Genomic DNA, 22,249 nt, shown 5'->3' with positions numbered 1-22,249 from the left:
AAAATAAAAGTTTTCGTTTTAAAAAAAAAAAAAATTCCTTTTTTATAAAAATTTCGGTTTTAAAAAAAATAAAAATTTTTGTTTAAAAATAAAAATAAAAATAAATCGTTTTTTTTTTAAATAAAAATAATTTTTAAAAAAATAAAATAAAAATTTTCGTTTTTAAAAAAATTAATTTTTAATTTTTTAACTTTTTTTTTGAATTTATAGGGGTATTTTTGTCTTATTAAGAAATATGTAGTGGCATTTTTATCTTGTTGCTAGCCTTGGGGAGGGACATAGACAATGTATAGATAATGTTTTGAAAAGTCTGGGGGACATTGTCACGATGAAAAGTTTGAAGGGAAATTGTCAATTGAGTGATAGTTTGAGAGGGTATGGGGACTTTATCCCTATTTTAAAATTTATATAATATAATTTTTTTTTAAATAGTTTCATTTATAAATATTGACACATCTTTTTAAAAAATGACGTGGAATAAAGATGATCATTTCCATTAATTTATAGGCTTCAAAGAAAGAAGAGTTTCTTAGAAAAGAAGAAAGAAAAGAAAATTCTGTGTTAATGTCAGTATTTGGGTGTATGCGACAGTAGGGAGCATCATGTGCCCTTTTAGCTGTTGCTTTGAAACAGAATTTAGGTGCATACACTTTGATGGAACACTTGACACTTGGCATGAGTCATTGAGCAAAGAGTGATTATATCATAATTGTTAATTTTTTGAACCATAGTAATTATATAATCATGCGAGGATATGATCTTTTTAATATGATTAAAATGTTTGGGTTTAGATGATTGTTATTTGTTAGTGATTTGTAGATTCAATTAATTACAATGTAACAATTTGTTGAGCCTAATATTGCGGATGCAGCAGCGGCATTAAGGGTTATTAAGTTGAGTCAAAAATTGGGTTTTCATAGGATGGTTCTAGAGGGTGATGCCCTCCATGTGGTGCAAACCCTTAATGATGACGAGAAATTAGAGCCGTTACAGTCATCTTATTGACGAGGCTCAAGAATTGCTTAATTGTCAGCAAAATTAGAAAGTCAAACATGTTAGACGACATCTCAATGGTGTAGCTCATCGCCTGACGAAGGAAGCATTATCCCGTAATGTGGAACAAGCATTTATTGATGAAGTTCTGAATTGCATTTTAGACATTATCTCTGTAGAGCGTTATGCTTAAGTTGTTTTGATTTATATAACGCTTGATTCCTTTCAAACAAAAAAAAAAAGTACAAAGTAACAATTGTAATTATTTATTGATAATAATTAGTACAATCCAAAAGCTAAAACTAACTAATACTAAGGGCTTGTTTGAGATGCCTAAAAATGTATTTAACACTCAAAAAATTTGTTTGAAGAAAAAAAATACCCATTTAGTAAAAAAAATTGAAAATGCTTCTAAATGTCCAAAAAGTTTAAAAATAGCCAAAAACACACTTCTCGCAAAAGTTTAAAAATAAAATTTTTGCCAAAAAAACATTTTTTTTTGACTTAAAAACTCTTTCTCATACATGCTTTTTAACTTAAGTGATAAGTGCAATTGAATCGTCAAAATTAGCTGATTGTTAAATTATAGTCAGGGTAAATATAAATATATTCCCTGAGTAATTGGGCATTTCAATTTATTCACTGCCTTCTAAATCCGTCTATTAACTCTCCAAGTTTTTCAAAATTGTTATTTCACTCGTTTGGTAAAAACTTGTATAAAATTGCTAAAGTGTTATCAACCTCGTTAAAGCATTCCTTTCAGCTTCACCAAAATTATTTTTTGGTTATTTTAAAAAAGTAATTTAATTAAAATGGCCTAAATGTCCACTTTTTAGCCTCATTACTTTAACAAAAAAAAGTAGCGAGGTGAACAATACTTACCAAATTTAAAAATTACTATTCACTCACCTATTGATTAAACAACTAATTTCTCTCTCTTCATTTTTGCTTTTTGTTTCTCTCTCTTCCTTTAATAGTTAAAAAATGAATAAACAAATCTTTCAAAAAGAATATTTAAATGAAATAGTGAAAGTAGATAGTTAAAATAATGAGGTTGCTGAAGTGCTCTAAAAAAGTGAGTTGTTAAAATAACTAAAAGTGTATTTTTGGTAAGTAAAATTTGGTGAGGCCTGCATGTTAGTTAAAACATAATTCTTTCTATTATTATTAAAAATTTAATTTAACTTTTTTTTAAAAAAAAAAAAAAAAAAAAAAGAAGGGTACAGACTGCTATTTTTAAAAATTAAAAAAAAAAATTAATTTAATTCTTTCTATTTTTTAAAAAAATTTAAATTCATTCGCCACCCCCAAAGATTTAATTTTTTTTTTCTTTTTTCCTACCCACGGAACCCCCAAAAATTAATAAAAAAAAAAATTCTTTTCTCCTACCCACGACCCATAGCCTCTCTCTCTCTCTCTCTCTCTCTCTCCATCCTCCATAGCTTCCATTTCTCATTCTCTTCCTCTTTGAGCACTCTCCATTACCGGTGTTTGGTAACTTTGGTTGTTTTGGCTCTTTTGGGTCCGGCAAAGCTCTTCAAAAATCGAAATCAAGGTGAGTCACACCCTTTTTGAGTCTGGCAGGGTTCTTTTAGACGCTCCAGCCTCCATCCTTCATAGCTTCCATCTCTCATTCTCTCTCTCTTTGAGCACTCTCCATAACTGGTGTTTGGTAACTTTGGTTGTTTTGGTCCTTTTGGGTCCAACAAAGTTTTTTGAAAATCGAAATCAAGATGAGTCACAACCATTTTGAGTTCGGTGGGGTTCTAGCATAGAAGTTGTTGGAAGATTGAATTTGGGGAAAGTGGAATGGCAACGGAAGCCTTGAAGAAAAGCTCCTATTTCATAACCACGTGTCAAGTGATGGCAATCCAAACAAGCTAATGAGAAAATAGCTGCCAGCCACTAAAGGATGCCATGTGTTTTTAGACATTGCATTCAAAGTTTGGCGTTTTTAGTTGGAAAATTGCTAGTTTGTTAAACGTGTGGAATTATAAAAGGGCTTTGAAGCTAAAAATAAAAAATAAGAAAATAAAATTGTCACCATTTGACGCCCCCCTCCCCCCCCCTTTTTTTTTAGTACCTAGGTGTTATCTTACTAATATATCAATATTGATACATATTTATTAAGTTTCACCGATATAATTTTTCTTATATACATTGTGTGATAAAACAGTTCATTTCTATTTTAAATTGTTTTATCATATATATAATATATAAAGAAAAGAAAAGAAAAAAAAGGCCGACCCCTCCAAAGATCAACTCCAGGCTCCGCCTTTGGAAGGGTACAAAGTCATTCTTGCACTCCGCAAGGCAGGCTATCCCAAGCAAAAGCGCAGCGATCCCCACCTCCTTAGGGGGCGCAGGATGGAAACGCCACCTCCTTTGTGTTTTTTTCTTTTGGTTTTTTTCAGATTTTAATTTCTTTACCTAATGCGAGAAAATTTAATACAACTTTAACTATATTTTGACATTTCACTGCATTAGTCGACCATTAAGTTTGTCGGAAAAGCTCATTTGCCTTTGATAAATATGCTCATTTTACATTTGTTTAGTTATGCTCATTTTACATTTTACCCTCTCCCTTCCCCGACTCTTCCCCCCATTTTTTTTTGGTTTTTTGGCTTATTTTTCTTTTGTTACATGCTCAAGCCTCACCACGCCAGGTGTGCTGTTTACTATTTCTGCAGTGTCTTTTTTTGGGGTTGATGAGGTTCTTAGATTGGACTATTCAAAGCTCGATCTACGTCCTTCCGTCAAACTCATCTCGACATGCACCACTGCACCACGCACACTGGCCCCGCCTAGTTCCAATGGCACCTATTGCTTCTGATTCCAGCAATCCTGCGACGGATTGTGACTCGCACGCACCTATGCGTGGCTTTTTCACTTTTTGGCTAGAATCATCCGGCAACCTTCCTCCGGTAGTGTTTTGTGGGCTTTTTGTACTTCTTTTTTTTCCCTGTTTTTCTGTTTTCCTATATTTTGTGGTCTTGTCCTGTTGGGTTGAGGATGTGAATAATTTCCTGGCTTGCAAGTTGATGATGAGTTTCGACAGGAGGATGTTGCTACCTATGTATCAGATTGAGTTTGTCTGGAGCAGACCTGTTGTTACAACTGAAGATTAATCATGGGTTAACGGATTTTGATGTCATAGATAGGTCTTGAATGTCAGATTGTTATGTTTGTATCTATGACTTGTAACCTTGTAGCTTCGGCTATGATTTTTTCATAGCTTTTACTCTGTGATGTAAGAGCTTTATACTCATGATTTTTCATGAATTAATGAGACTGTAATAATTTCCTCTTTAAAAAAAATATATATATAAAAATATTCTGTATTTGACATTTGATGTTCAACATAAAGGGTTATTGAGAATGGGAGATTCCTTTCGCATCAATTAATGGGACAATTTTAACTATTTCACAATTATCTCCTTTTCTTCTTTTCTAAAAATAATTTGGGAAGAGATCCATATTATTTCAACAATTATCTCTTTTTAGGGTTAAATACTATATTGCCCATAAGGTTTAAACTCTTTATTTATTTTTATTTTTTTTTCACTTAGAGTTCTATTTTTATCACAAGAAATACCTGTGATTTTCTTGAAAATTGCCGAGTCAAGGGGGTTGGCTGAACCACTCCCAAACCCATTGGGGGTGTTTTCGGCCAATACTCCTTTGGCTCCTTGGAGTGGCTCGGCTAGCCCCATCTAGTCGTGGGGTTGGCCTGGTCAAAGGGGGTGAAAATGGCCAAGTAGGTGGCTATGGCAACCCCAATTTTTTTTTTTGAAAAAATATAATTTTTTAATCTTTTTAATTTTTTTTAAAAAATTAATTATATGACACGTGTAGATTTTTAATTGATGCTGACGTGGCGTGCTGTTAAATTTTGGACGAAATTTTAGCGGAGATACCATCTCTGTCTTTATGAAAACCACGTATGCCTTTTGTGATAAAAATAAAACCATAAGAAGAAAAAAATAAAAAATAAAAATTAAAGAGTTTAATCCCGAAGGCAATAAGATACTTAACCCCTCTTTTTAATGTTTTCTTTTCTTTTAGTTTTGTTTGAAAGTTTATTACGCAACAAATGATGTCACTAATTTGCATGAAATACCCTCCCAGGAAATTACAGATTTATTCCTACTAGTACTTCTACCTCTACAAACCCTAAAAACCAAGGCAAGATTCCAAGACAAAAAACGGTTCGTTCAGAAAACCACCACCCATAGCGCGCCACACACAAAACAATTCAACACGACCCGAAAGATCCGACTGAAACGCAACCCGAAGATCGACCCCCATCATGAGTCCCACCACAATCACCTAGTATCGCATTCAATCTCTTCCTCTTGCTCTTCGGCACCAGCTTCCCCAGGCGCTCGCCGGACTCCGATCCGACGACGCACGACGACGAAGCTCGGTCGCCGCCGCACACGTCGCCAACGCCTCTCGGATCCGAACCCTTTGGTTCCGTCGGTTTGCACGAGTTGAGGGTTTGAATCGACGTGACGCAGCACTCTTGCCAGTTGAGGTCTTTCAGGTCGGCGATTACGTCCTCGAGTGCGACGAACTCCATGGACGAAATGTTGTCGTTCAGCGTCGAGCGCCACGGTTCCACGAGAGTGAGTGCTTTCACCGCTTCGGTTACCTCATTCTGTCAAATTGTGGAAACAGAGGAATCGTAATTAGTGCCTGTTTGGTTGCTGAGAAAATGTAACAAAATTTGTAGCTGAATTGACTTATTGAGCTTTAAACACTTTTTAGGAACAAAAATAACGAAGTGTTCATATGAATAATATCATTAGTGAATTCTCTTTTCCAGGCTAAGATTTCCATTGATTCAGAGTAACAAAGAGAGAAACACAATCGTGACAGTAATTTAGATCGTTGAGTTAATTCGGAAAAATAAAATACGATAAAAATCCACTCAATCGAGTTCAATACAACTATTTGACAAACTAGAATTGAGCTTTGAAGTAGTAGAAATGGAAAATTTTCGATTCAAATTAAAATGTGCTTCTATTCTTTACCCCATTTTCTCGGTAGCCAAACAAAATTTCCTGATTCCAGAAGGAATCTACCGTTCAGATAAGAGAGAGAGAGAGAGAGAGAGAGAGAGAAGAACAAGAAGAACAAGAAGAAAAGTTTTAAGTTCAGAATACGATTCGGTCTACAGTTAATTTCCTCCAGTTTCTCAGCTACCAAACAGAGGCAAAGACAAAAGAGTCACCTTAGGCTTCCTGATGATCTTGAATCCGTGCATGGCGACGATCTGCAAAATTTACCAAAATATCAAAACAAAAATACACAAATACAATTTCAAAAATTCAAATGCTACACAAACATATCCACCAGAGACGAATATTTTGAATTTCCAATCAAAAGTGAAACGAAATTCGAAGAAAGAGCGAAATGTGGACCTGGTTCAGGAAGCTGATGGTGGGATGGAGTTGGCTGTGAGACAGCAGGAAGTCCATGTAGTCCTCCAAGTCCAGGGGCATCAGCTTCTTCCTCGCTCGCACTTTCAAGCTCGGGTTGTTGCATTGAATCTCCATTTTCACCGCTGCTTCTACGCTTCTGTTTGGTTTGGGAGAATAATGAGAACGCTCGCACCGTTTTGAAGGAGATGTGGAATCCTCCAGCCTCCAGCTAGTCAAGTTAGTTTGTTAGCTACTGTCCTGCCACGTCGGTTATCAATTTTTCTATAATTTTTTTTTTTTAAAAAAATAAAAATCAATTAAACACAAAACAAAACAATATATAAAGAAGGGAATTGGAAAGACGTCATGCAATTCTCTAAATCTGCAATGAGCAATTATGATTGTGCCACGTACGACCACTCCATCAGAAGCACGTAGGACCACTCGAAGCCATATACATCAGAAAGGAGGTGAAAAAATGTTTTCGGTAGGATTGATAACGCATCGTAAACATGAATATTCATTATAAATAAACAGCTTGAATATGGTGAATTGCAGAACCGTGCAACTCTCAAGTATTACATAGACTGAATTTCATTTCGTCTTCTCTTAGAGCATTTTAGCACCAAATTTCTTTTGATTTTTTCTAAATTTATATTAAAATAATATATAGGAAACTATTTTTGGTTTCATACACATTGAAAAACACTGTGACAACCATTAAATGTTGATTACATGTAGGGAATCTGATGTGAGTAAGTTTTATAGTTTTTTTGAAATTTTTCCTAAATATAATGAAAGGAATGACATAGAAAGCATCTGCTGATAGTGCTTTAAATAGAAGAAGGGCCACATAATGTTTGCTTTTTCCAAAATGTCCCATTTTTTTTCTTCAAAAAATAAAGATTATACTCCAATAAATTTGAAAAAAGAAAAAAGAAAAAAAATCTTTTATTTAAGAAAATTTGAAAAAATTTAAAATTACATGCACCTTTTTTTTTAGCGTTTAAAATTTAGTGTGTTATACTCATAATCATGGTATTGAGCATTTGGATGTTATCTCTAAATTGTTGATATACTTAAAATGCACAATTAATTTTGACTTGTCACATTGTGATTATTCTGCTATATTGAAAAGGATATTGTGATGCTAACTGGATTTTTTTATTTAAATGAGCAAAGTGCCTACCAATGATTATGCATGTACTATGGCCGGAGGATCTATCTCTTGGCAGTCTTGAAAACAGACTTGCATAGTAAGGTCTACTATGTACTTAGAGTTAGTTGCCTTGGACAAAGTAGGAATTGAAAATGAATGGCTAAGGAGCCTATGATTAATTGATTTGCCTTTATATGCTAATACAGTTCCACTTGTGTTTTCATTGTGGTTGACAAGCTGCTATAGCTTGAGCAAATAGCAAGCTTTATAATGACAAAGTGCACAATATTGTGAGGCAGTTTATTGAGACTGATATAATGTTCATGTACTTTGTGAGGTCATAAGGGAATTTTTCATATCCTTTGACCATGCTACTAGTAAGAAGGGTAGTGAGAGAAACATCGAGGCGGATATGAAGAATACCTAAATTATAACACCGCGATTGACACCCAACCTCTGTGATTGGAGATCCCATGAATAAGGTTAAATGGGAATTGAAGTCATAAGTGATCACATTGTGGTACTATCATTTTATGTTTATCCAATATATTTCTGAGAAGATTAATGATGAGTCCATCCCTATGGTGTAAGACAGTACAAGATACAAAGTGATTAAGGATGAACTTAAAGTTCTTAATAGGTCCATAGTCCCTACTTGTTGGGATGGGGTGTTTCATGCACACACTTTTGATGGATACCACCTACATGAGTGCAGATGTGCTAACTTCTATGAGACTTTGGTAGGTTTGTAGAGCACTCATGAAAGCTATTTCTATGGTATACCAACAAAAGATGCAGAGTGAGTAGGAATGAGTTTAAAACTCTTAATGGGTCGATAGTCCATACTTGTTGGGATGAGGTGTTTTCTGCACACATTCCTAATGGATGCTACCTATGTGAGTGTGGGGGTGGTGCCACCTCCTACGAGACTTTGACAAATCTCTAGAGCGCTAATAAAACCCAAGTGTGCATGGCCTATATAAGGCGCCAACTTGCTATAGAACAACCCAAAATTTGGAGAAAGTTATATGAGTGATAAGTTTGGTCAACTTGTGGATTTGGTTAAAAGAGTCTAACTCTACCATGATTCATTAAGTTCCTAACTTATTTATCTTATGTGTCATTAAAACCCTCGGATACCACATTGATGAATGCTTTCAATCTCCTCTAATTATAATGTTTGTAACATGTGAGGATTGTTATAATATATGTTACAAACATTCATTTTTTAGTCATTTGAAAATGTTTTAATTATCCTTTATATTATCTTAGCGAGTTTTATGAGAAAGAAAAAAAAAATCAACTTTAACCATTTTGGTTTATAACCGTTTGGTCATTAACATTATTCACAAATCATTAAATCTTATTTTAACCATTTCATAACTACCCATTGATTTTTTTCCTTACCGTTTTACAAATCTGTCTTTAACTCATGTTTATGAGATTTAGAGGAAAAAATTCAGCTTATGTTTCTTGACGTTAGCTCATTTAGTGTTTTTCATCGTTGTTAGAAAACCACCAGCTCACTTGTTTATAAATTAAGTTCACCAAAGAGCATTCATTTTTATTTTTATTTTGGCTTGGCTCTAGGAAACCTACAGTGTCAAACACTTGTACCATAGCCATGAAACCATACCAAAGAATAGTCAAGCATTCCATTAAGGTGGCTAGTAAATCCCTCATTTTAATTTTTATTTTGGCTTGGCTCCAGGAAACGTACAGTGTTAATGAACAGTTTTCCAATGAGGAACATGGCACACTCTCTGGGTGGTATCGTGGTGTTCGAGGATGCGTTGGACCTTCACACAAGAACAAACAATAGGATTAGAGTCCCCGGTGGTGCTTCAGCGGGGATACTCTGATGCATAAGTCAGTGATTTGAGAGAGAAGATATAAGCAACAAGAAAGCTAGAAAGCAAAGGTTGCGATTAGCTTAGCATTGAGAGGTGACTTGCATTTTATAGGCATGAAAGGAGTTTGATTTTTCACACGTCTCGGATCTTTATCTCTCAATATCTAATGTGCAGTTAGTTGAGAGAGATAGGGTTTGTTAGCCGTTCCGTGATCTTAGTAGCCTAAGATCGTGGTATAAGTGATATGGCTTCCGTTTGACGTTAGATCAGGACGTCCGAGTAGTCCTTGGTCACATGTGCACAGCTCAGACGCTGACAGCTATTATGCATCCTGATCAATATAGATGATCTCTTGAATTTGAATGATGGCCTATCCCATTTGTATAGGGGTAGTTGATATATTGATAGCGGGTCTATATTTTAGATGATCTTATCAGATGTGGGATAAGAGCACCTAATTTAATATAATATAGATATATCCTTGTTGTAGAATGACTGACCTGCCCTTCGGTTATTGACTATTTTGGCCCATGAGTTGAGTCTCAGACAAGGTGTCCGAGACCTCATCGGGCTAAGCCGTCCAAGGCCTTGTCAGGTCTGCGGACTTGCAGAAATCGGGTTCGGGACCCATTGGGCCTTATGAAATTGATCCATGACCCAACAGTTACCCCCAAATTTCTTGGTCTAGGACCGGTCTTAGTAGACAGAAGAGACCGATGAGACGTGGCACCCAAGGTCGCGCAGAAACCAACTGCCATGAAGGGTATGGCGTCCGAGGCCGTGAAGAGTCCAATTCCTGCCACGAAGAGTGTGGCAATGGAGGCTATGAGGAGACCTGTTACGCATAGTCCTTCTCCTCGGAAGAAGAAGAAGGATAAGGGCAAGTGCCCGGCAGGTGAACCCTTGACAACTCCTGCCTTGAAGCTCGTTGATGAGCCTGAGGAAGTTGAGCAGCCCTTGCTCAAGAAAGCCAAGGTGGCTAAACCAACAGGACCTCACGATCCTGTTGAGGCGGGCAAACAAAAGGTTGCTTAACTCCTTGCTGCCCAAAAAAAGGGGGGCCCGAAGCCTGTCATTCATCCGGCCAGTGTGTATCATTGGCCCATCTCCGCTACTCCACTTTCGAAGGTTCCCTTAGCCGAGCCCACCGTTGTCCCGACCCCTATCATTGCTATAGAGTCAGATACTCCAGTCCACTCAGGTCCAAACATCAAGCATATCTTGGAGGAGGTTGAGATGGAGATGGACTCAGACAGCTCGGTGGGGAACGTAGACGCAAGACCTGAGCCTACAGTTGCTGAGACAGGGGCGGTTGATGTTGTGGTTCCTATGGCAACGTCGGTCAGGCCAGTGGTTGCCAAGGCACATGATGAAGTCCAGGCTGATGTTGGCTCTCAAGCACCCGATCTAGATGGCTTTCGGGCTTTAACTGTTCCTGATGCTCGGGCATCCAAGGCTCATGGCAATACTGCTTTGAGTGATTCCAGGGTGAAACCCCCCAGCGTTGAATGGTCGGTTGGTTATCTCCTTACCAAACTTAGGGGTGACCTTACGGGGAATCCCTTTTCTGCTTTGGTGGGTCTAATCCTCCACAAGCAATTGACTGGCAATCGTGATCATACTACCCAAGGCATGACGGAGTCATTCATCTACTATGAGCTTGTCATAAGTATTTGCTTTTCTTTCGACTGTTTCACAATATTTTATGTATTCTAACTCTCCTCTTTGTTTCAGAGTATGATGAGGTAGTTGTTCCTATACTGTGAATTCAGAAAATTTATGCAGAACTCGGCTAAGGAGTCCAACACCTTAAAAGTTAAGCTTACCGAGTCAGAGCAAAAGCTGTCAGAGTCTGAAGCTGAGAATGCAAGGCTGAGGGGAGTTATTTCTCAACAGGACAAGTAGTTGTTGGTTGTCGGTTAGCAGCAATCTTTAATCCAGACAGAAGCTGCCGAGGCTGAAGCTGCTCGGTTTGCAGCAGATAAGAAGATCCTGGATCTGTCTGCCCAATTGGAGGATCTTCGGGCTGAAAGTGTTCGGCTCCAAGAAGAAAACTCCACAATAAAGGGGGATCAAAACCAGCTTGAAGAGAGGTTGGCTGAAGTTTTAAGACAGTCCAAGGAAGCCCAGGCCGAGATGGATATTCAGAGGGCGAAGGCTGAGGAGGCTTGCTCAACTCAGTTGGTGGCCGAGGAGAGAAGGAAATTTTACGAGGGGAAGCTCAAGAAGGTCGAGCTTCAACTACAGGAAGTCAATGACAGAGCCCGTAGCTACGGAAAACAGTTGTCCTACGCCTCTTGGACTCGCGACAATGCTTGGTTAGACGGGATCTCTATCGGTTTCAAAACCTTCTGATCTTGGGCCAAAGATCCTTCTTGTTCCGTGGACCATGATACTGTGGAAGCCAATGAGCCTCCTTTTACTTATGAGGCCCTGGAACAGATTATAACACTTGGACATGAGCAAATGCTTGATGCCAAAAGGATCTTCAAATTCGGCTATACACCAGAGGATGAGAGATGAGAACAAGCCCTCGGGGAATGATGAGGCTGCGAAGTCCCAAGGTCCAACGGATGATCATGTCAATGCTGAGGTCCCTGACCCTGTCGACCCTAATGGGAAAAAGCTTGGAAAACTTATCAGTTGTATATTTTCATAAATATTAATGAAAGATATTGTTTCACAATTTGTTCTTTTACTTCTTTGCAATGGATGATTGTTTATACAACCTTACTCTCATATGCAATTTTTAGAAGATAACTTGAAAAACGGTAATCAATTTTGAACCAATCTTAGAGGTTCTCGATGTTTACTTTGTAACTGTCTTTAAAGCAACTTAAAAGTTACTTGACTGAGTGGTTGTATGACCTTAGGGAATGATCAAAGAACCTTCTACAGGAGTTTTGTTCTATGTTCCCTGCTTTGGTCGGGTGCTTGACCCCAGAGAGTGTTTAAGAACTTCCTATTGGAGTTTTTGTTCTGAGCTTTCTGCTTTGGTCAGACCATTGAACATTCCTTGATGAAGGATTTTATGTTCAAAACGGTTTTCTCTCACAAACATTCCGCTGAGGGTTTCATGTCCGAAGGGTTTAGTTTGGAAGGTCCTTGGCGACTTCCTCCAAATCCCTTTAGAAAACATGTCCAAAGGGTTTAGTTGAGAAGATCCTTGGTTGCTCCCTCTAACTCCCTTCGGAAAACCTTTTTGGTTGTTCTTCGTGAGTTGTAGCCTCTTCAGCTGTTTTTCTCAACAGAGAATGAGTTATAGTCTCTTCGACTGTGTTTCTCAAAAGAGAATGAGTTATATTCTCTTCGACTGTGTTAAGACTTTGAATGTCATTGTAACTTCAGGAGATTTTTATTTAATGAAATAAAACTTATGAAAGAAAAACAAAAGTAAATCTCCTTTGCGAAACTACTACTACTTAGACAAAATACTTTTTGAGATGCTCGGTGTTCCATGGCCTGGGGAGTGGCTTTCCTTCGAGGTTCTTGAGGTAGTATGCTCCCGCTCTTCGACAATCGATCACCTTGTAAGGTCCTTCCCAATTGGGAGCTAACTTGCCTTTAGCTGGATCTTTGGTAGCAATGGTAACTTTTCACAAGACTAGATCTCCAACTTTGAAGATTCGATGCTTGACCCTACTGTTAAAGTACCGAGCTATTCTTTCTTGGTATGTTGAAATGGTTACCTAGGCTTGGTCTCGTTTTTCCTGTAGCAAATCCACATGTAGCTGTAGGCCTTCATTATTAGTTTTGGGCCCAAAGGTTTCTACTCGGAAACTGCCCGAGCCCACTTCAGTAGGGATGATCGCCTCGGTTCCAAAAGCCAAAGCATGAGTCTCCTCAGTCAGAGTTCTTCTTGTAGTTCGATACGCCCATAACACCTCCAGAAGATCTTCAGCCCAATCTTCCTTTCGATCACCAAGTTTCTTCTTCAAAAGTTTGAAGATTGTCTTGTTGGTGATTTCTACTTGCCCGTTAGCCTGGAGGTGCCCATGAGACGAGAAGTAGTTCCTTATATGGAGTTTAACACACCATTCTCTAAATGAATCGCAGTTGAATTACTTTCCATTGTTTGTGACGAATGCGTGTGGAATGCCATTGTGGCAGATGACATTCTTCCATTAAAACCTCTCTATGCTTTTAGCTGTTATATTCACTAGAGCCTCCACTTCTACCCACTAAGTGAAATAATCCACAGCTACAACTGCAAATTGAACATCCCCCTTTGCACGAGGTAATGATCCCACTATATCTACCCTCCATTGCGAGAAGGGCCATGGTGAGGAGACCGAGCTTAACTCCTTTGGGGGTTGCTTGGTAATGTTAGCGAAACGTTGGCATTTGTCTCAATTTCTGACCATCTCTACCGAGTCCCAAGTCATGTTTGGCCAATAAAAACCGGCTCGAACCACCTTATGTGCCAACATTCTTGGGCCTGAATGACTCACACAGATACCTTCATGAATCTAACGAAGGATGTAATTACCTTCTTCTTTGAAGACGCACTTCAGGAGGGGTAACATGAAACCTCGTTTGTATAAGGTTCCATTCACCATGGTAAATCTAGCAGATTTTTTCCTTAGTTGGATAGCCGACTTCTTTTCTGATGGGAGAACTCCTCTCTAGATATTCCATCACTTCCTTCTGCCAATCGGGCACTACCTCTGCTACAAAGACCGAGACTACCTCGGTTATGGCAGGTTGGGATAGAATTTGAACTATTTTTTTCAGATTCTCCCATGGGTTCCCCTGTCGATGCTATCTAAGCGAGATGGTCTGCCCTTTCGTTTTCTTCCCTTGGGATTTTTACAATGCATAACTTTTTGAAAGAATCCTGTAAATCCTGTACTTTTGATAAGTACAGCTTCATTTTGTCTTCCTTGGCTTCAAACTCCCCTTGGATATGCCGACAAGCACTTGAGAGCCGCTTCTTAGCTCAATAAACTCGGCTCCCATCTCTCGGGCCAAGCCGAGTCCAGCTATTACTGCCTCTTATTCAGCTTCATTGTTGGTAGTTATGAATTCAAATTTTATGGAATTGCTCAACTCTTCACCTTCTAGGGTGATTAGTATCACTCCAGCTCGACCATGCTTTCTTATGGATGATCCATCCACATAAACTACCCAAGTCTCGTCCCTCGACCATTGTTCTGCATCTGGCAGATTAGTAAATTTTACCAGAAAGTCTGCCAATGCCTGACCCTTGATGGAGTTCCAAGGGAGGAATTCAATGTCGAACTCTCTAAGTTCGATTGCCTAGTTAGCCAACCTCCCAGATAAGTCTAGCTTGCGAAGCACATTTTTGAGATGGTACTCGCTGAGAACCCTTATCGTGTGGCTTGGAAGTATGGCCGGAGTTTCCTTGAAGCTATAGTAAGAGCAAAGGCGAGCTTTTCCATTTGGGGGTATCTCTCCTCGGCCCCTTTCAATGCTTGGCTGATGAAGTATACGGGCTTCTGCGCCCCCTCCTCTTCTTGTATAAGGGCTGCACTTACTGCCGTCAGAGAGATGGCTAAGTATAGATACAATGCTTCTCCAGGGACTATTCGACTCAGCAAAGGTGGGTTGACTAAATATTTCTCCAATTCCTCAAAAGCTTCTTCACATTCCTTAGACCATTCGAAGGCCTTTCTCAAGATTTTGAAGAACGGCAGACACTTGTCGGTTGACCGAGAGATAAATCGGTTAAGTGTTGCAATCCTACCTATTAATTGTTGAAGCTGCTTCATATTCTTTGGGGACTGCATATCCAAGACCGCCTGGATCTTTTCTGGATTGACTTCAATCCCTCGGTTTGACGCCATATGGCCAAGAAATTTTCCAGAGGAAACTCCAAATGCATACTTTGCAGGATTCAGCTTCATTCCGTATTTCTTCAACGTTTCGAACGCTTCGTGCAGGTCAGCTGTGTGGTTCTGTGGTAACATGCTTTTGACTAGCATGTCATCCACGTAAACTTCCATGTTTTGCCCGATCTACTCTCGGAACATCTTGTTAACCAATCTCTAGTATGGTACCCCTTCATTTTTCAGTCCAAAGGGCATGACCTTATAACAGTACAAGCCTTGGTCTATAATGAACCCAGTCTTTTCCCTATCTTTTGGATGCATGTAGATCTGGTTTTAACCTGAAAAATAATCTACAAAGCTGAGCAAACTGTATCCAGATGTTGAATCTACCAACACATTAATGCGGGGTAGAGGAAAGCTATCTTTCGGACAAGTTTTGTTAAGGTCGGTGAAGTCTACACACATTCTCCACTTCCCATTGGACTTCTTAACCAATACTACATTGGCTAACCAATTAGGATAGTGTACTTCTTTGATAAACTGAGCTCTGAGCAGCTTCTCCACCTCTTCGGCTATTGCCATGTTTCGCTCATGAGCGAATTTTCTTCACTTTTGCTTCACCGGTTTCATACTCGGATCCACATTTAGTTTGTGAAGTATGTCTTTAGGGCTAATGCCTGGCATGTCTTCATGTGTCCACGCAAATACTTCTAGGTTCTTCTTTAGAGAGGTGACGAGGCCTTCTCGGACTTCCGAGGCGAATTGAGATCCAATCTTTACCACTTTGCCATCTGCTACAATCATATCTTTTAGTAGCTCGGCAGGTTCGCCTTCCTTTCTGCTACCCACGGTGCTAACCGTTAAAGGTTTGGCTTCTGAAGGCTTCTTTAGGGAAGTAATGTAAAACTTCCTTGCTACAATCTGGTCTCCTTTGACCTCTCCGACTCTCTCTTCTGTCGGGAACTTTATCTTTAGGTGGTAGGTTGACGTTGCAGCTTTCAACTTACTCAAGGCTGACCGACCAATTATTGCATTGTAAGCAGATGGTTGGTCGACCACCAAGAAGTCTACCATAATAGTTGACTACTTGGGAGTTGTTCCTACTGTTATAGAAAGTGAGATAAGCCTGATAAGTTGGATTTGCTCTCACGCAAATCCGACTAAGGGTGAACCAAATGGTTTGATCCTATTGCGATCAATGCCAATTTGTTTGAAAACTGGCCAATAGAGGATGTCAGCCAAGCTTCCTTGTCCACTAAGATCCGATGGAGCACATGGTTGGCCATTATCACCGTTACCACCAATGCGTCGTCATAGGGCATCATCACTCCTGTCACATCTTCCTCAGAGAACGATAAGACCATAGAGTCTCACTTTAGGGCCTTGGAAGGCCTTTTAAGAAAGAGAACCTCTTCGGTCTGTACCCTTCTGGCGTGGGCCTTTCTGGCCAACTTAGACTCTCCTCCGCCAGCTATTCCTTCTGAGACGGTAAGGATTTCACCCACTACATCATGATTCCGAGGTGGAGGATGTGCATCCCGATCATTCCTCGATTCGGCCTACCGATTATGCATCGGTCTAGCATACCGATCATCTCTCAGATTGTTATCTTGCCTTTGCCTCTGATAGCTTCCCGGTTTCCCTCAAGTAACAAGGGCTGTTGAGGATTCCTTCCTCTATTCCTCTCGCCTGCCAGGAGCTTCCCCAATCTACCATTCTTGATGAACGCTTCTATCTCCTGGTCCAGAGATACACACTCCTCAGTCAGGTGGCCCACTTCATTATGATACTGGCAAAACTTGGTATGGTCTCGCTTTGACAGGGGATCTTTCAGTTTTGTTGGCCATCTGAAGGTAGGATCTCTTTTGATCTCCATCAACACCTCGGTCATACTAGTGTTCAATGGGGTGAACTTGCTAAGTTTTCGTTGAGAGTCGTTCTTCGGTTTGAGGGTTTTCTTCTCCTGCTGCTTTGGGTTTTTCTCCTGCTTTTTTCTAGAGCTTACTGGTGCTACCTTCGCAGCACCCCCATCTTGCCGAGTAGCCTTCTCTTGGGACTTTATCAAGGCCCCAACAGTCTCCTCCTGATTGATGTACTCTTCCGCCTTGTTCAAAAACTAACGAAAAGTCACCAATGTAGATTTCTTCGCTAGCTCGGCCATCAGGGGCCCCTCAGCTCTTACTCCATGCATTAGAGCGTTGAGTATCATTTGTTCACTCGGGTTCTTCACTGTTAACTTCTCCTTATTGAACCTAAGCGTGAAGTCCTTTAGAGACTCATCCTTCCCTTGAATAAGAGAAAGCAGGTAAGTGGGGTTCTTCTTCCTTTTTCGGGTGGCTAAGAATTGGCATAAAAAGAGGCATCCCAAGGATTTAAAGTTATCCACAAACTTGAGAGGGAGTCTTGCAAACCACTCTTTGGCTACTCCTACCAAAGTTAATGGAAACGCCCGGCATGAGATCTCATCTGGGGTTCCGTGGAGGATGAAATGTGCTCGAAGACTCTCCATATGCTCTGTAGGGTCTCCATTGCCGTCATATTTATCTATATGAGGCATCTTGAACTTGTGAGGCAAGGGGAAGTTGATAACCCGATCCGTGAAGGGTAGGTTGGTGTTTTTCATGAGCTCTTCCGCCATCAACCCGTTCTCCCAATTAGCCATCTTGTCAACCATCTCTGCATACTTTCTCTTCAAATCCCCCAACTCAGCACTTACATCGGTCTCGGTATGGCATGCGTAGGATCTCTTACGATGAGATCGGTCATGGTGAGGCCTTCAGCGATGAGGTCTCTCATGATGAGGCCTTTCACGGTGAGGTCTCTCGGGATGAGACCTCTCGGTACGGGATCTCTCATGGTGACCTTCGTTCTGGACCGTGGTATGACGGTTTCCATGAACAGAACTTGCACAACTTTCGTGATCATGATTCCGGTTCTGGTTGAGATCGTGGACCTACTTGCCTTGGCGGATGAGTTCTTGTCTCTGCCTTTCTTGCGAAGATCTGGTAGCAAGATCTTCGTTCTGCTTCTTTAGTGCTTCCATGGAGGCAGTCAACTGCCTCATAAACTCGGCGAGGTCTGGAGGCGTTCCAACTGCATCAGGCAGCTTGGCTCGACCTTCCGGTGGAGGATATGTTGCAAGTGTAGTCACCATTTCGGATTGATGTTAAGAATTGATGAAAATTGAGTTTCCCACTTACGGAGCCAAACTGTTAATGTACAGTTTTCCGAAGATGAAGTTGGCACACTCTCCGGGTGGTATCATGGTGTCAAAGGATGCGTCGGGCCTTCACACAAAAACAAACAATAGGATTAGAGTCCCTGGTGGTGCTCCGGCGGGATACTCCGATGCCTAAGTCAGTGATTTGAGAAAGAAGATATAAGCAACAAGAAAGCTGGAAATAAAAGGTTGCGATTACCTTAGCATTGAGAGGTGACTTGCATTTTATAAGCATGAAAGGAGTTTGATTTCCCACACGTCTCGGATCCTTATCTCTCAATATCTGCTATGCAGTTATTTGAGAGAGATAAGGTTTGTTAGCCGCTCTGTGATCTTAGTAGCCTAAGATCGTGGGATAAGTGATATGGCTTCTGTTTGACGTTAGATCAGGATGTCCAAGTAGTCCTTTGTCACATGTGCACAGCTCAGGCGTTGACAGCTATTATGCATCCTGATCAATATAGATGATCTTTTGAATTTGAATGATGGCCTATCCCATTTGTATAGGAGTAGTTGATATATTGATAGCGGGTCTATATTTTAGATGATCTTATCAAATGTGGGATAAGATCCTCTGATTTAATATAATATAGATATATCCTTATTGTAGAATGATTGACCTTCCCTTCGGTTATTGACTATTTCGCCCATGAGTTAAGTCTCGAACTAGGCGTCATCGAGCTAAGCCGTCCGAGGCCTTGTAGGGTCTACAGACTTGCGAAAACCGGGTTCGGGACCCGTTGGGCCTTATGAAAGTGATCCATGAGCCAACATTCAGTGTCAAACACTAGTACCATGGCCATGAAACCATACCAAAGAATAGTCAATCATTCCATTAAGGTGGTTGGTAAATCCCTAATTTACTTAGATCAAAGGGTTGTTCTATTAGTCTTTATTTTTGGATGTGCGTTATTAACAAAGGTAGACGCTACGCTATAATCTAATCCTAGGAGGTTGTGTGTCAAGTGCACCAAGTTATATACTCTAGGAGGCACAAATCAACCTTTAAGCACAGCTCACTTGCGTGATTATACAGTATTGTGAGATTCTATAGCATTGTGAAATCTTTTCATACTCCACTTTTATCTATTGCTTTTTATTTATTTTACTGTTAATTTTCAGATTGTTATTATTTTATTTCAACAAGAATTTTGTAAGCCATCCAAAATTATTTTCAACAGTTTTAAGAGAAGTTGCTGACAAAGAAACTGCTGCTGAACTTTTGAAGAAGCTGGAGAGCTTATACATGAAATAATAATACAAAGTTATCAGTGACTATTAACGGTATGAAAGATATGACCTCCACATTAGCAGCAACAGATCAAGTCAAGCCTCTGTTTCTAATCCATCTAATCCTTTATTTGTTGAAATTCAAAATAGACCAAAGGGTATTGGAGATCATAGCAGTTCAAGATAATCAAGCTACTGTCACTCTTTTTATCAATAGTTTAAATTATGTAACTAGTTTGAAACTGTAATCTGATCTCTTAGTTTTATACTTTCAATTGTACATCTATAAATATACATGGAATACAACATCACTGGTATCAATTGAACCATTTTCAAACTCTATTTCAAACTTGGTATCAGAGCATTTTTGCTAACACCTTTTTCTTTTTGATCTTTTCTTTACGGCTTCCGCAATCTCTGCTCCATCTCCTTTTTCCTTACCCACTATCACTCCAATGGGGCTTACCAAACTTAATGGTCCTAATTACCTAAGTTGGACCACTCAGTTTCTTCCTGTGCTCCGTACCCATGACTCTTCGGTATAGTGGATGGCACAGAAATTTGTCCCTCTGAATACTTTATTGATGTAGAGGGCGAATCAACTTCTGTCCGTAACCTAGAATTTCTGGTTTGGCAGAAGAAGGACAAGTTTATACTGGCCTAGATTAATTCTACTCTCACTAAAAGGATTTTATCTACTGTCTATGGGATGAATACAACAAGGCAAGTTTGGGTGCATTTATCTACTAGATATTTCCCAAAGTCTTGTCCTAAAGTCACTCATCTCAAGAGTCAGCTCCAAACTTCTTGTTAGGTTTTAGATTGGCCTAATTCAATGACTATTTCTTCTAACTTTATGCGTTTAAAACTTTGTTGACCCTTGGGGGGTTGATTCTAAGGATTTTAGGCCAAGTCTTGAAGGGTTCCCTGTTTTCTCGTTAGAAGTGTTGTCAGAATGAGGCTTATAACGGGACTGAATGAAGAGCCCCTATTTTCCCGTCCGAAGTATCGTCAGAACGAGACATGTATCGAGAGTAAAAGTGGTCACCCTATTTTCTCATCAGGAACGGCGTCAGGACGAGGATGTGATGTAGCAAAAGTTAGACTCCCTGGTTTCTCGTCAGAAACTGTGTCAAGACGAGGATGTGAAAGGAACAAAAGTTGGACTCTCTGATTCTTCGTCACGAACCCCGTCGAAACGAGATAGGTAACGGGAGCAAAGTTGAACTCCCTAGTTTCTCATTAGGAAGCTCGTCAGAATAGGACAAGTGATGAGAGCAAAATTGAAGCCTCTGTTTTATCGTTAGAAACCCTGTCAGGATGGGACATGTAATGGGACCAAAGTTGGACTCCCTTGTTTCCCGTCAACTGGTGTGTTAAGATGAGACATGTGACAAAGAGACATTTGTTCTTCCTGTCATAACGGAACTGTTTCTCATTAAGATGAAGAATTCTTAGATCTACGAATATGTTCTTTTCTTCATAACAGGAAAGTATCCCGTTAGGGTGACAAAGAAAATGAGTCTTCTATAAATAGTCTTCCTGTCATTATTCATTCTTCAGACTCTAAGAAATTATTTTTTTAAGCTCTCACTTCACTGAAATCTCTCTTTCCTCACTAACACTAGGTCCTGGTGGTATTGATATTCAAGAGGGGACGTGATATAGCTTAACAGGAATAATCTTATTTATATTAAAGCGTATGACCGTTAGGAAAAAGACAATTTTGTTCGAAAAATTTTGACGTCAGAAAAAAATAATAATTACAAAAATATGACTGTTAGAATAAGACAAAATTCAAAAATATGATTCTTGGAGAAAAAATAAAGAAATATTTAAAAAATAATATTTAAATAAAATAATTAAAATGTTAAGATTGATGGGAGTGTTTTAAAAAATTAAATAGTTAAAATATATTTTTTTTTAAAAAAAAAAAAAGTAATCTTTAGTTATTTTAACTAGTAAATTTAGTGAGGGCAGACAATTTGGTACAAGACAAATGGCATCACGTTTTTTACAACTTTTAAGAAGGATTTTGACGCCAAGCATAAAAAAGGAAAAAATATTAGCAGAGTGAATTGAAATCAAACCCTGTTATGGTGGATGCTAATTTATCAAAACAAAAAAATAAAGAAAAATAATTAATGAACTTTAACTTCCATAAACATATATAATAGAGAAATGTTAGGGGTTAATATTTTTTTCATATTTGACTCATCTCATTTTTTAAATCAATAATTTGATTTATAGACTTATGTGAACTCTACATAAGTCAATGGTGAACCCCACAAATCTAATGGTTGATTTATTAAATTTGTAAGAGAATATGAGTCAAATATGGAGAACGTATTGACGAGTAATGCTACAAGTCCATCTTGAGTCATTCCAAGAATGATGTGGCTATTCAATTCACCATTGGGCTTGTGATTGATCATTCTTGAATTTTGATTAAATTGTGAATTCAATAGCTACATCATTCTTGAAAGGACTCAAGAGAGACACAAGAGAGACTTATAGAATTACTCTTATTGACCCATAGCATTTCTCTATATAATAATCTAAAATTATGGAGTAAT

The 22,249-nt window shown here is 39.1% G+C and overlaps 2 protein-coding genes across 2 annotated transcripts; both read right to left on the bottom strand.

Annotated features, from left to right (window-relative positions):
• Window positions 1-5,090: 5,090 nt before the first annotated feature.
• On the bottom strand, window positions 5,091-6,619 carry LOC132182919 (uncharacterized). Its single transcript, XM_059596288.1, has 3 exons — window positions 6,420-6,619; window positions 6,230-6,271; window positions 5,091-5,653 (listed from the first exon to the last, which is right to left on the bottom strand). The coding sequence occupies exons 1-3, from the start codon at window positions 6,552-6,554 to the stop codon at window positions 5,249-5,251; spliced, it is 582 nt and encodes a 193-aa protein (XP_059452271.1). The 5' UTR covers window positions 6,555-6,619; the 3' UTR covers window positions 5,091-5,248.
• A 10,201-nt stretch (window positions 6,620-16,820) lies between these two features.
• Window positions 16,821-17,897, bottom strand: LOC132181835 (uncharacterized). The gene is made up of 2 exons (XM_059595064.1): window positions 17,406-17,897; window positions 16,821-17,327 (listed from the first exon to the last, which is right to left on the bottom strand). The coding sequence occupies exons 1-2, from the start codon at window positions 17,895-17,897 to the stop codon at window positions 16,821-16,823; spliced, it is 999 nt and encodes a 332-aa protein (XP_059451047.1).
• Window positions 17,898-22,249: the final 4,352 nt, after the last annotated feature.

The sequence above is a fragment of the Corylus avellana genome, chromosome ca5 (genome assembly GCF_901000735.1).
Source record: "Corylus avellana chromosome ca5, CavTom2PMs-1.0".
In the NCBI taxonomy this organism is placed as follows: domain Eukaryota; kingdom Viridiplantae; phylum Streptophyta; class Magnoliopsida; order Fagales; family Betulaceae; genus Corylus; species Corylus avellana.
The sequence above is the reverse complement of the archived record's forward strand: the minus strand, read 5'-3'. Positions and strand labels throughout refer to the sequence as shown.

Excerpts from the sequence above, each read along its gene's own strand:
- LOC132181835 (XM_059595064.1), bottom strand. The coding sequence starts at position 17,897 with ATGGTTGACAAGATGGCTAATTGGGAGAACGGGTTGATGGCGGAAGAG. Across the intron at positions 17,328-17,405 it reads TCAACGCTCTAATGCATGGA|GCGGAAGAGTACATCAATCA; the intron begins GTAAGAGCTGAG and ends TTTTTGAACAAG.
- LOC132182919 (XM_059596288.1), bottom strand. The coding sequence starts at position 6,554 with ATGGAGATTCAATGCAACAACCCGAGCTTGAAAGTGCGAGCGAGGAAG. Across the intron at positions 6,272-6,419 it reads CCATCAGCTTCCTGAACCAG|ATCGTCGCCATGCACGGATT; the intron begins GTCCACATTTCG and ends TAAATTTTGCAG. Across the intron at positions 5,654-6,229 it reads AGATCATCAGGAAGCCTAAG|AATGAGGTAACCGAAGCGGT; the intron begins GTGACTCTTTTG and ends ACAATTTGACAG.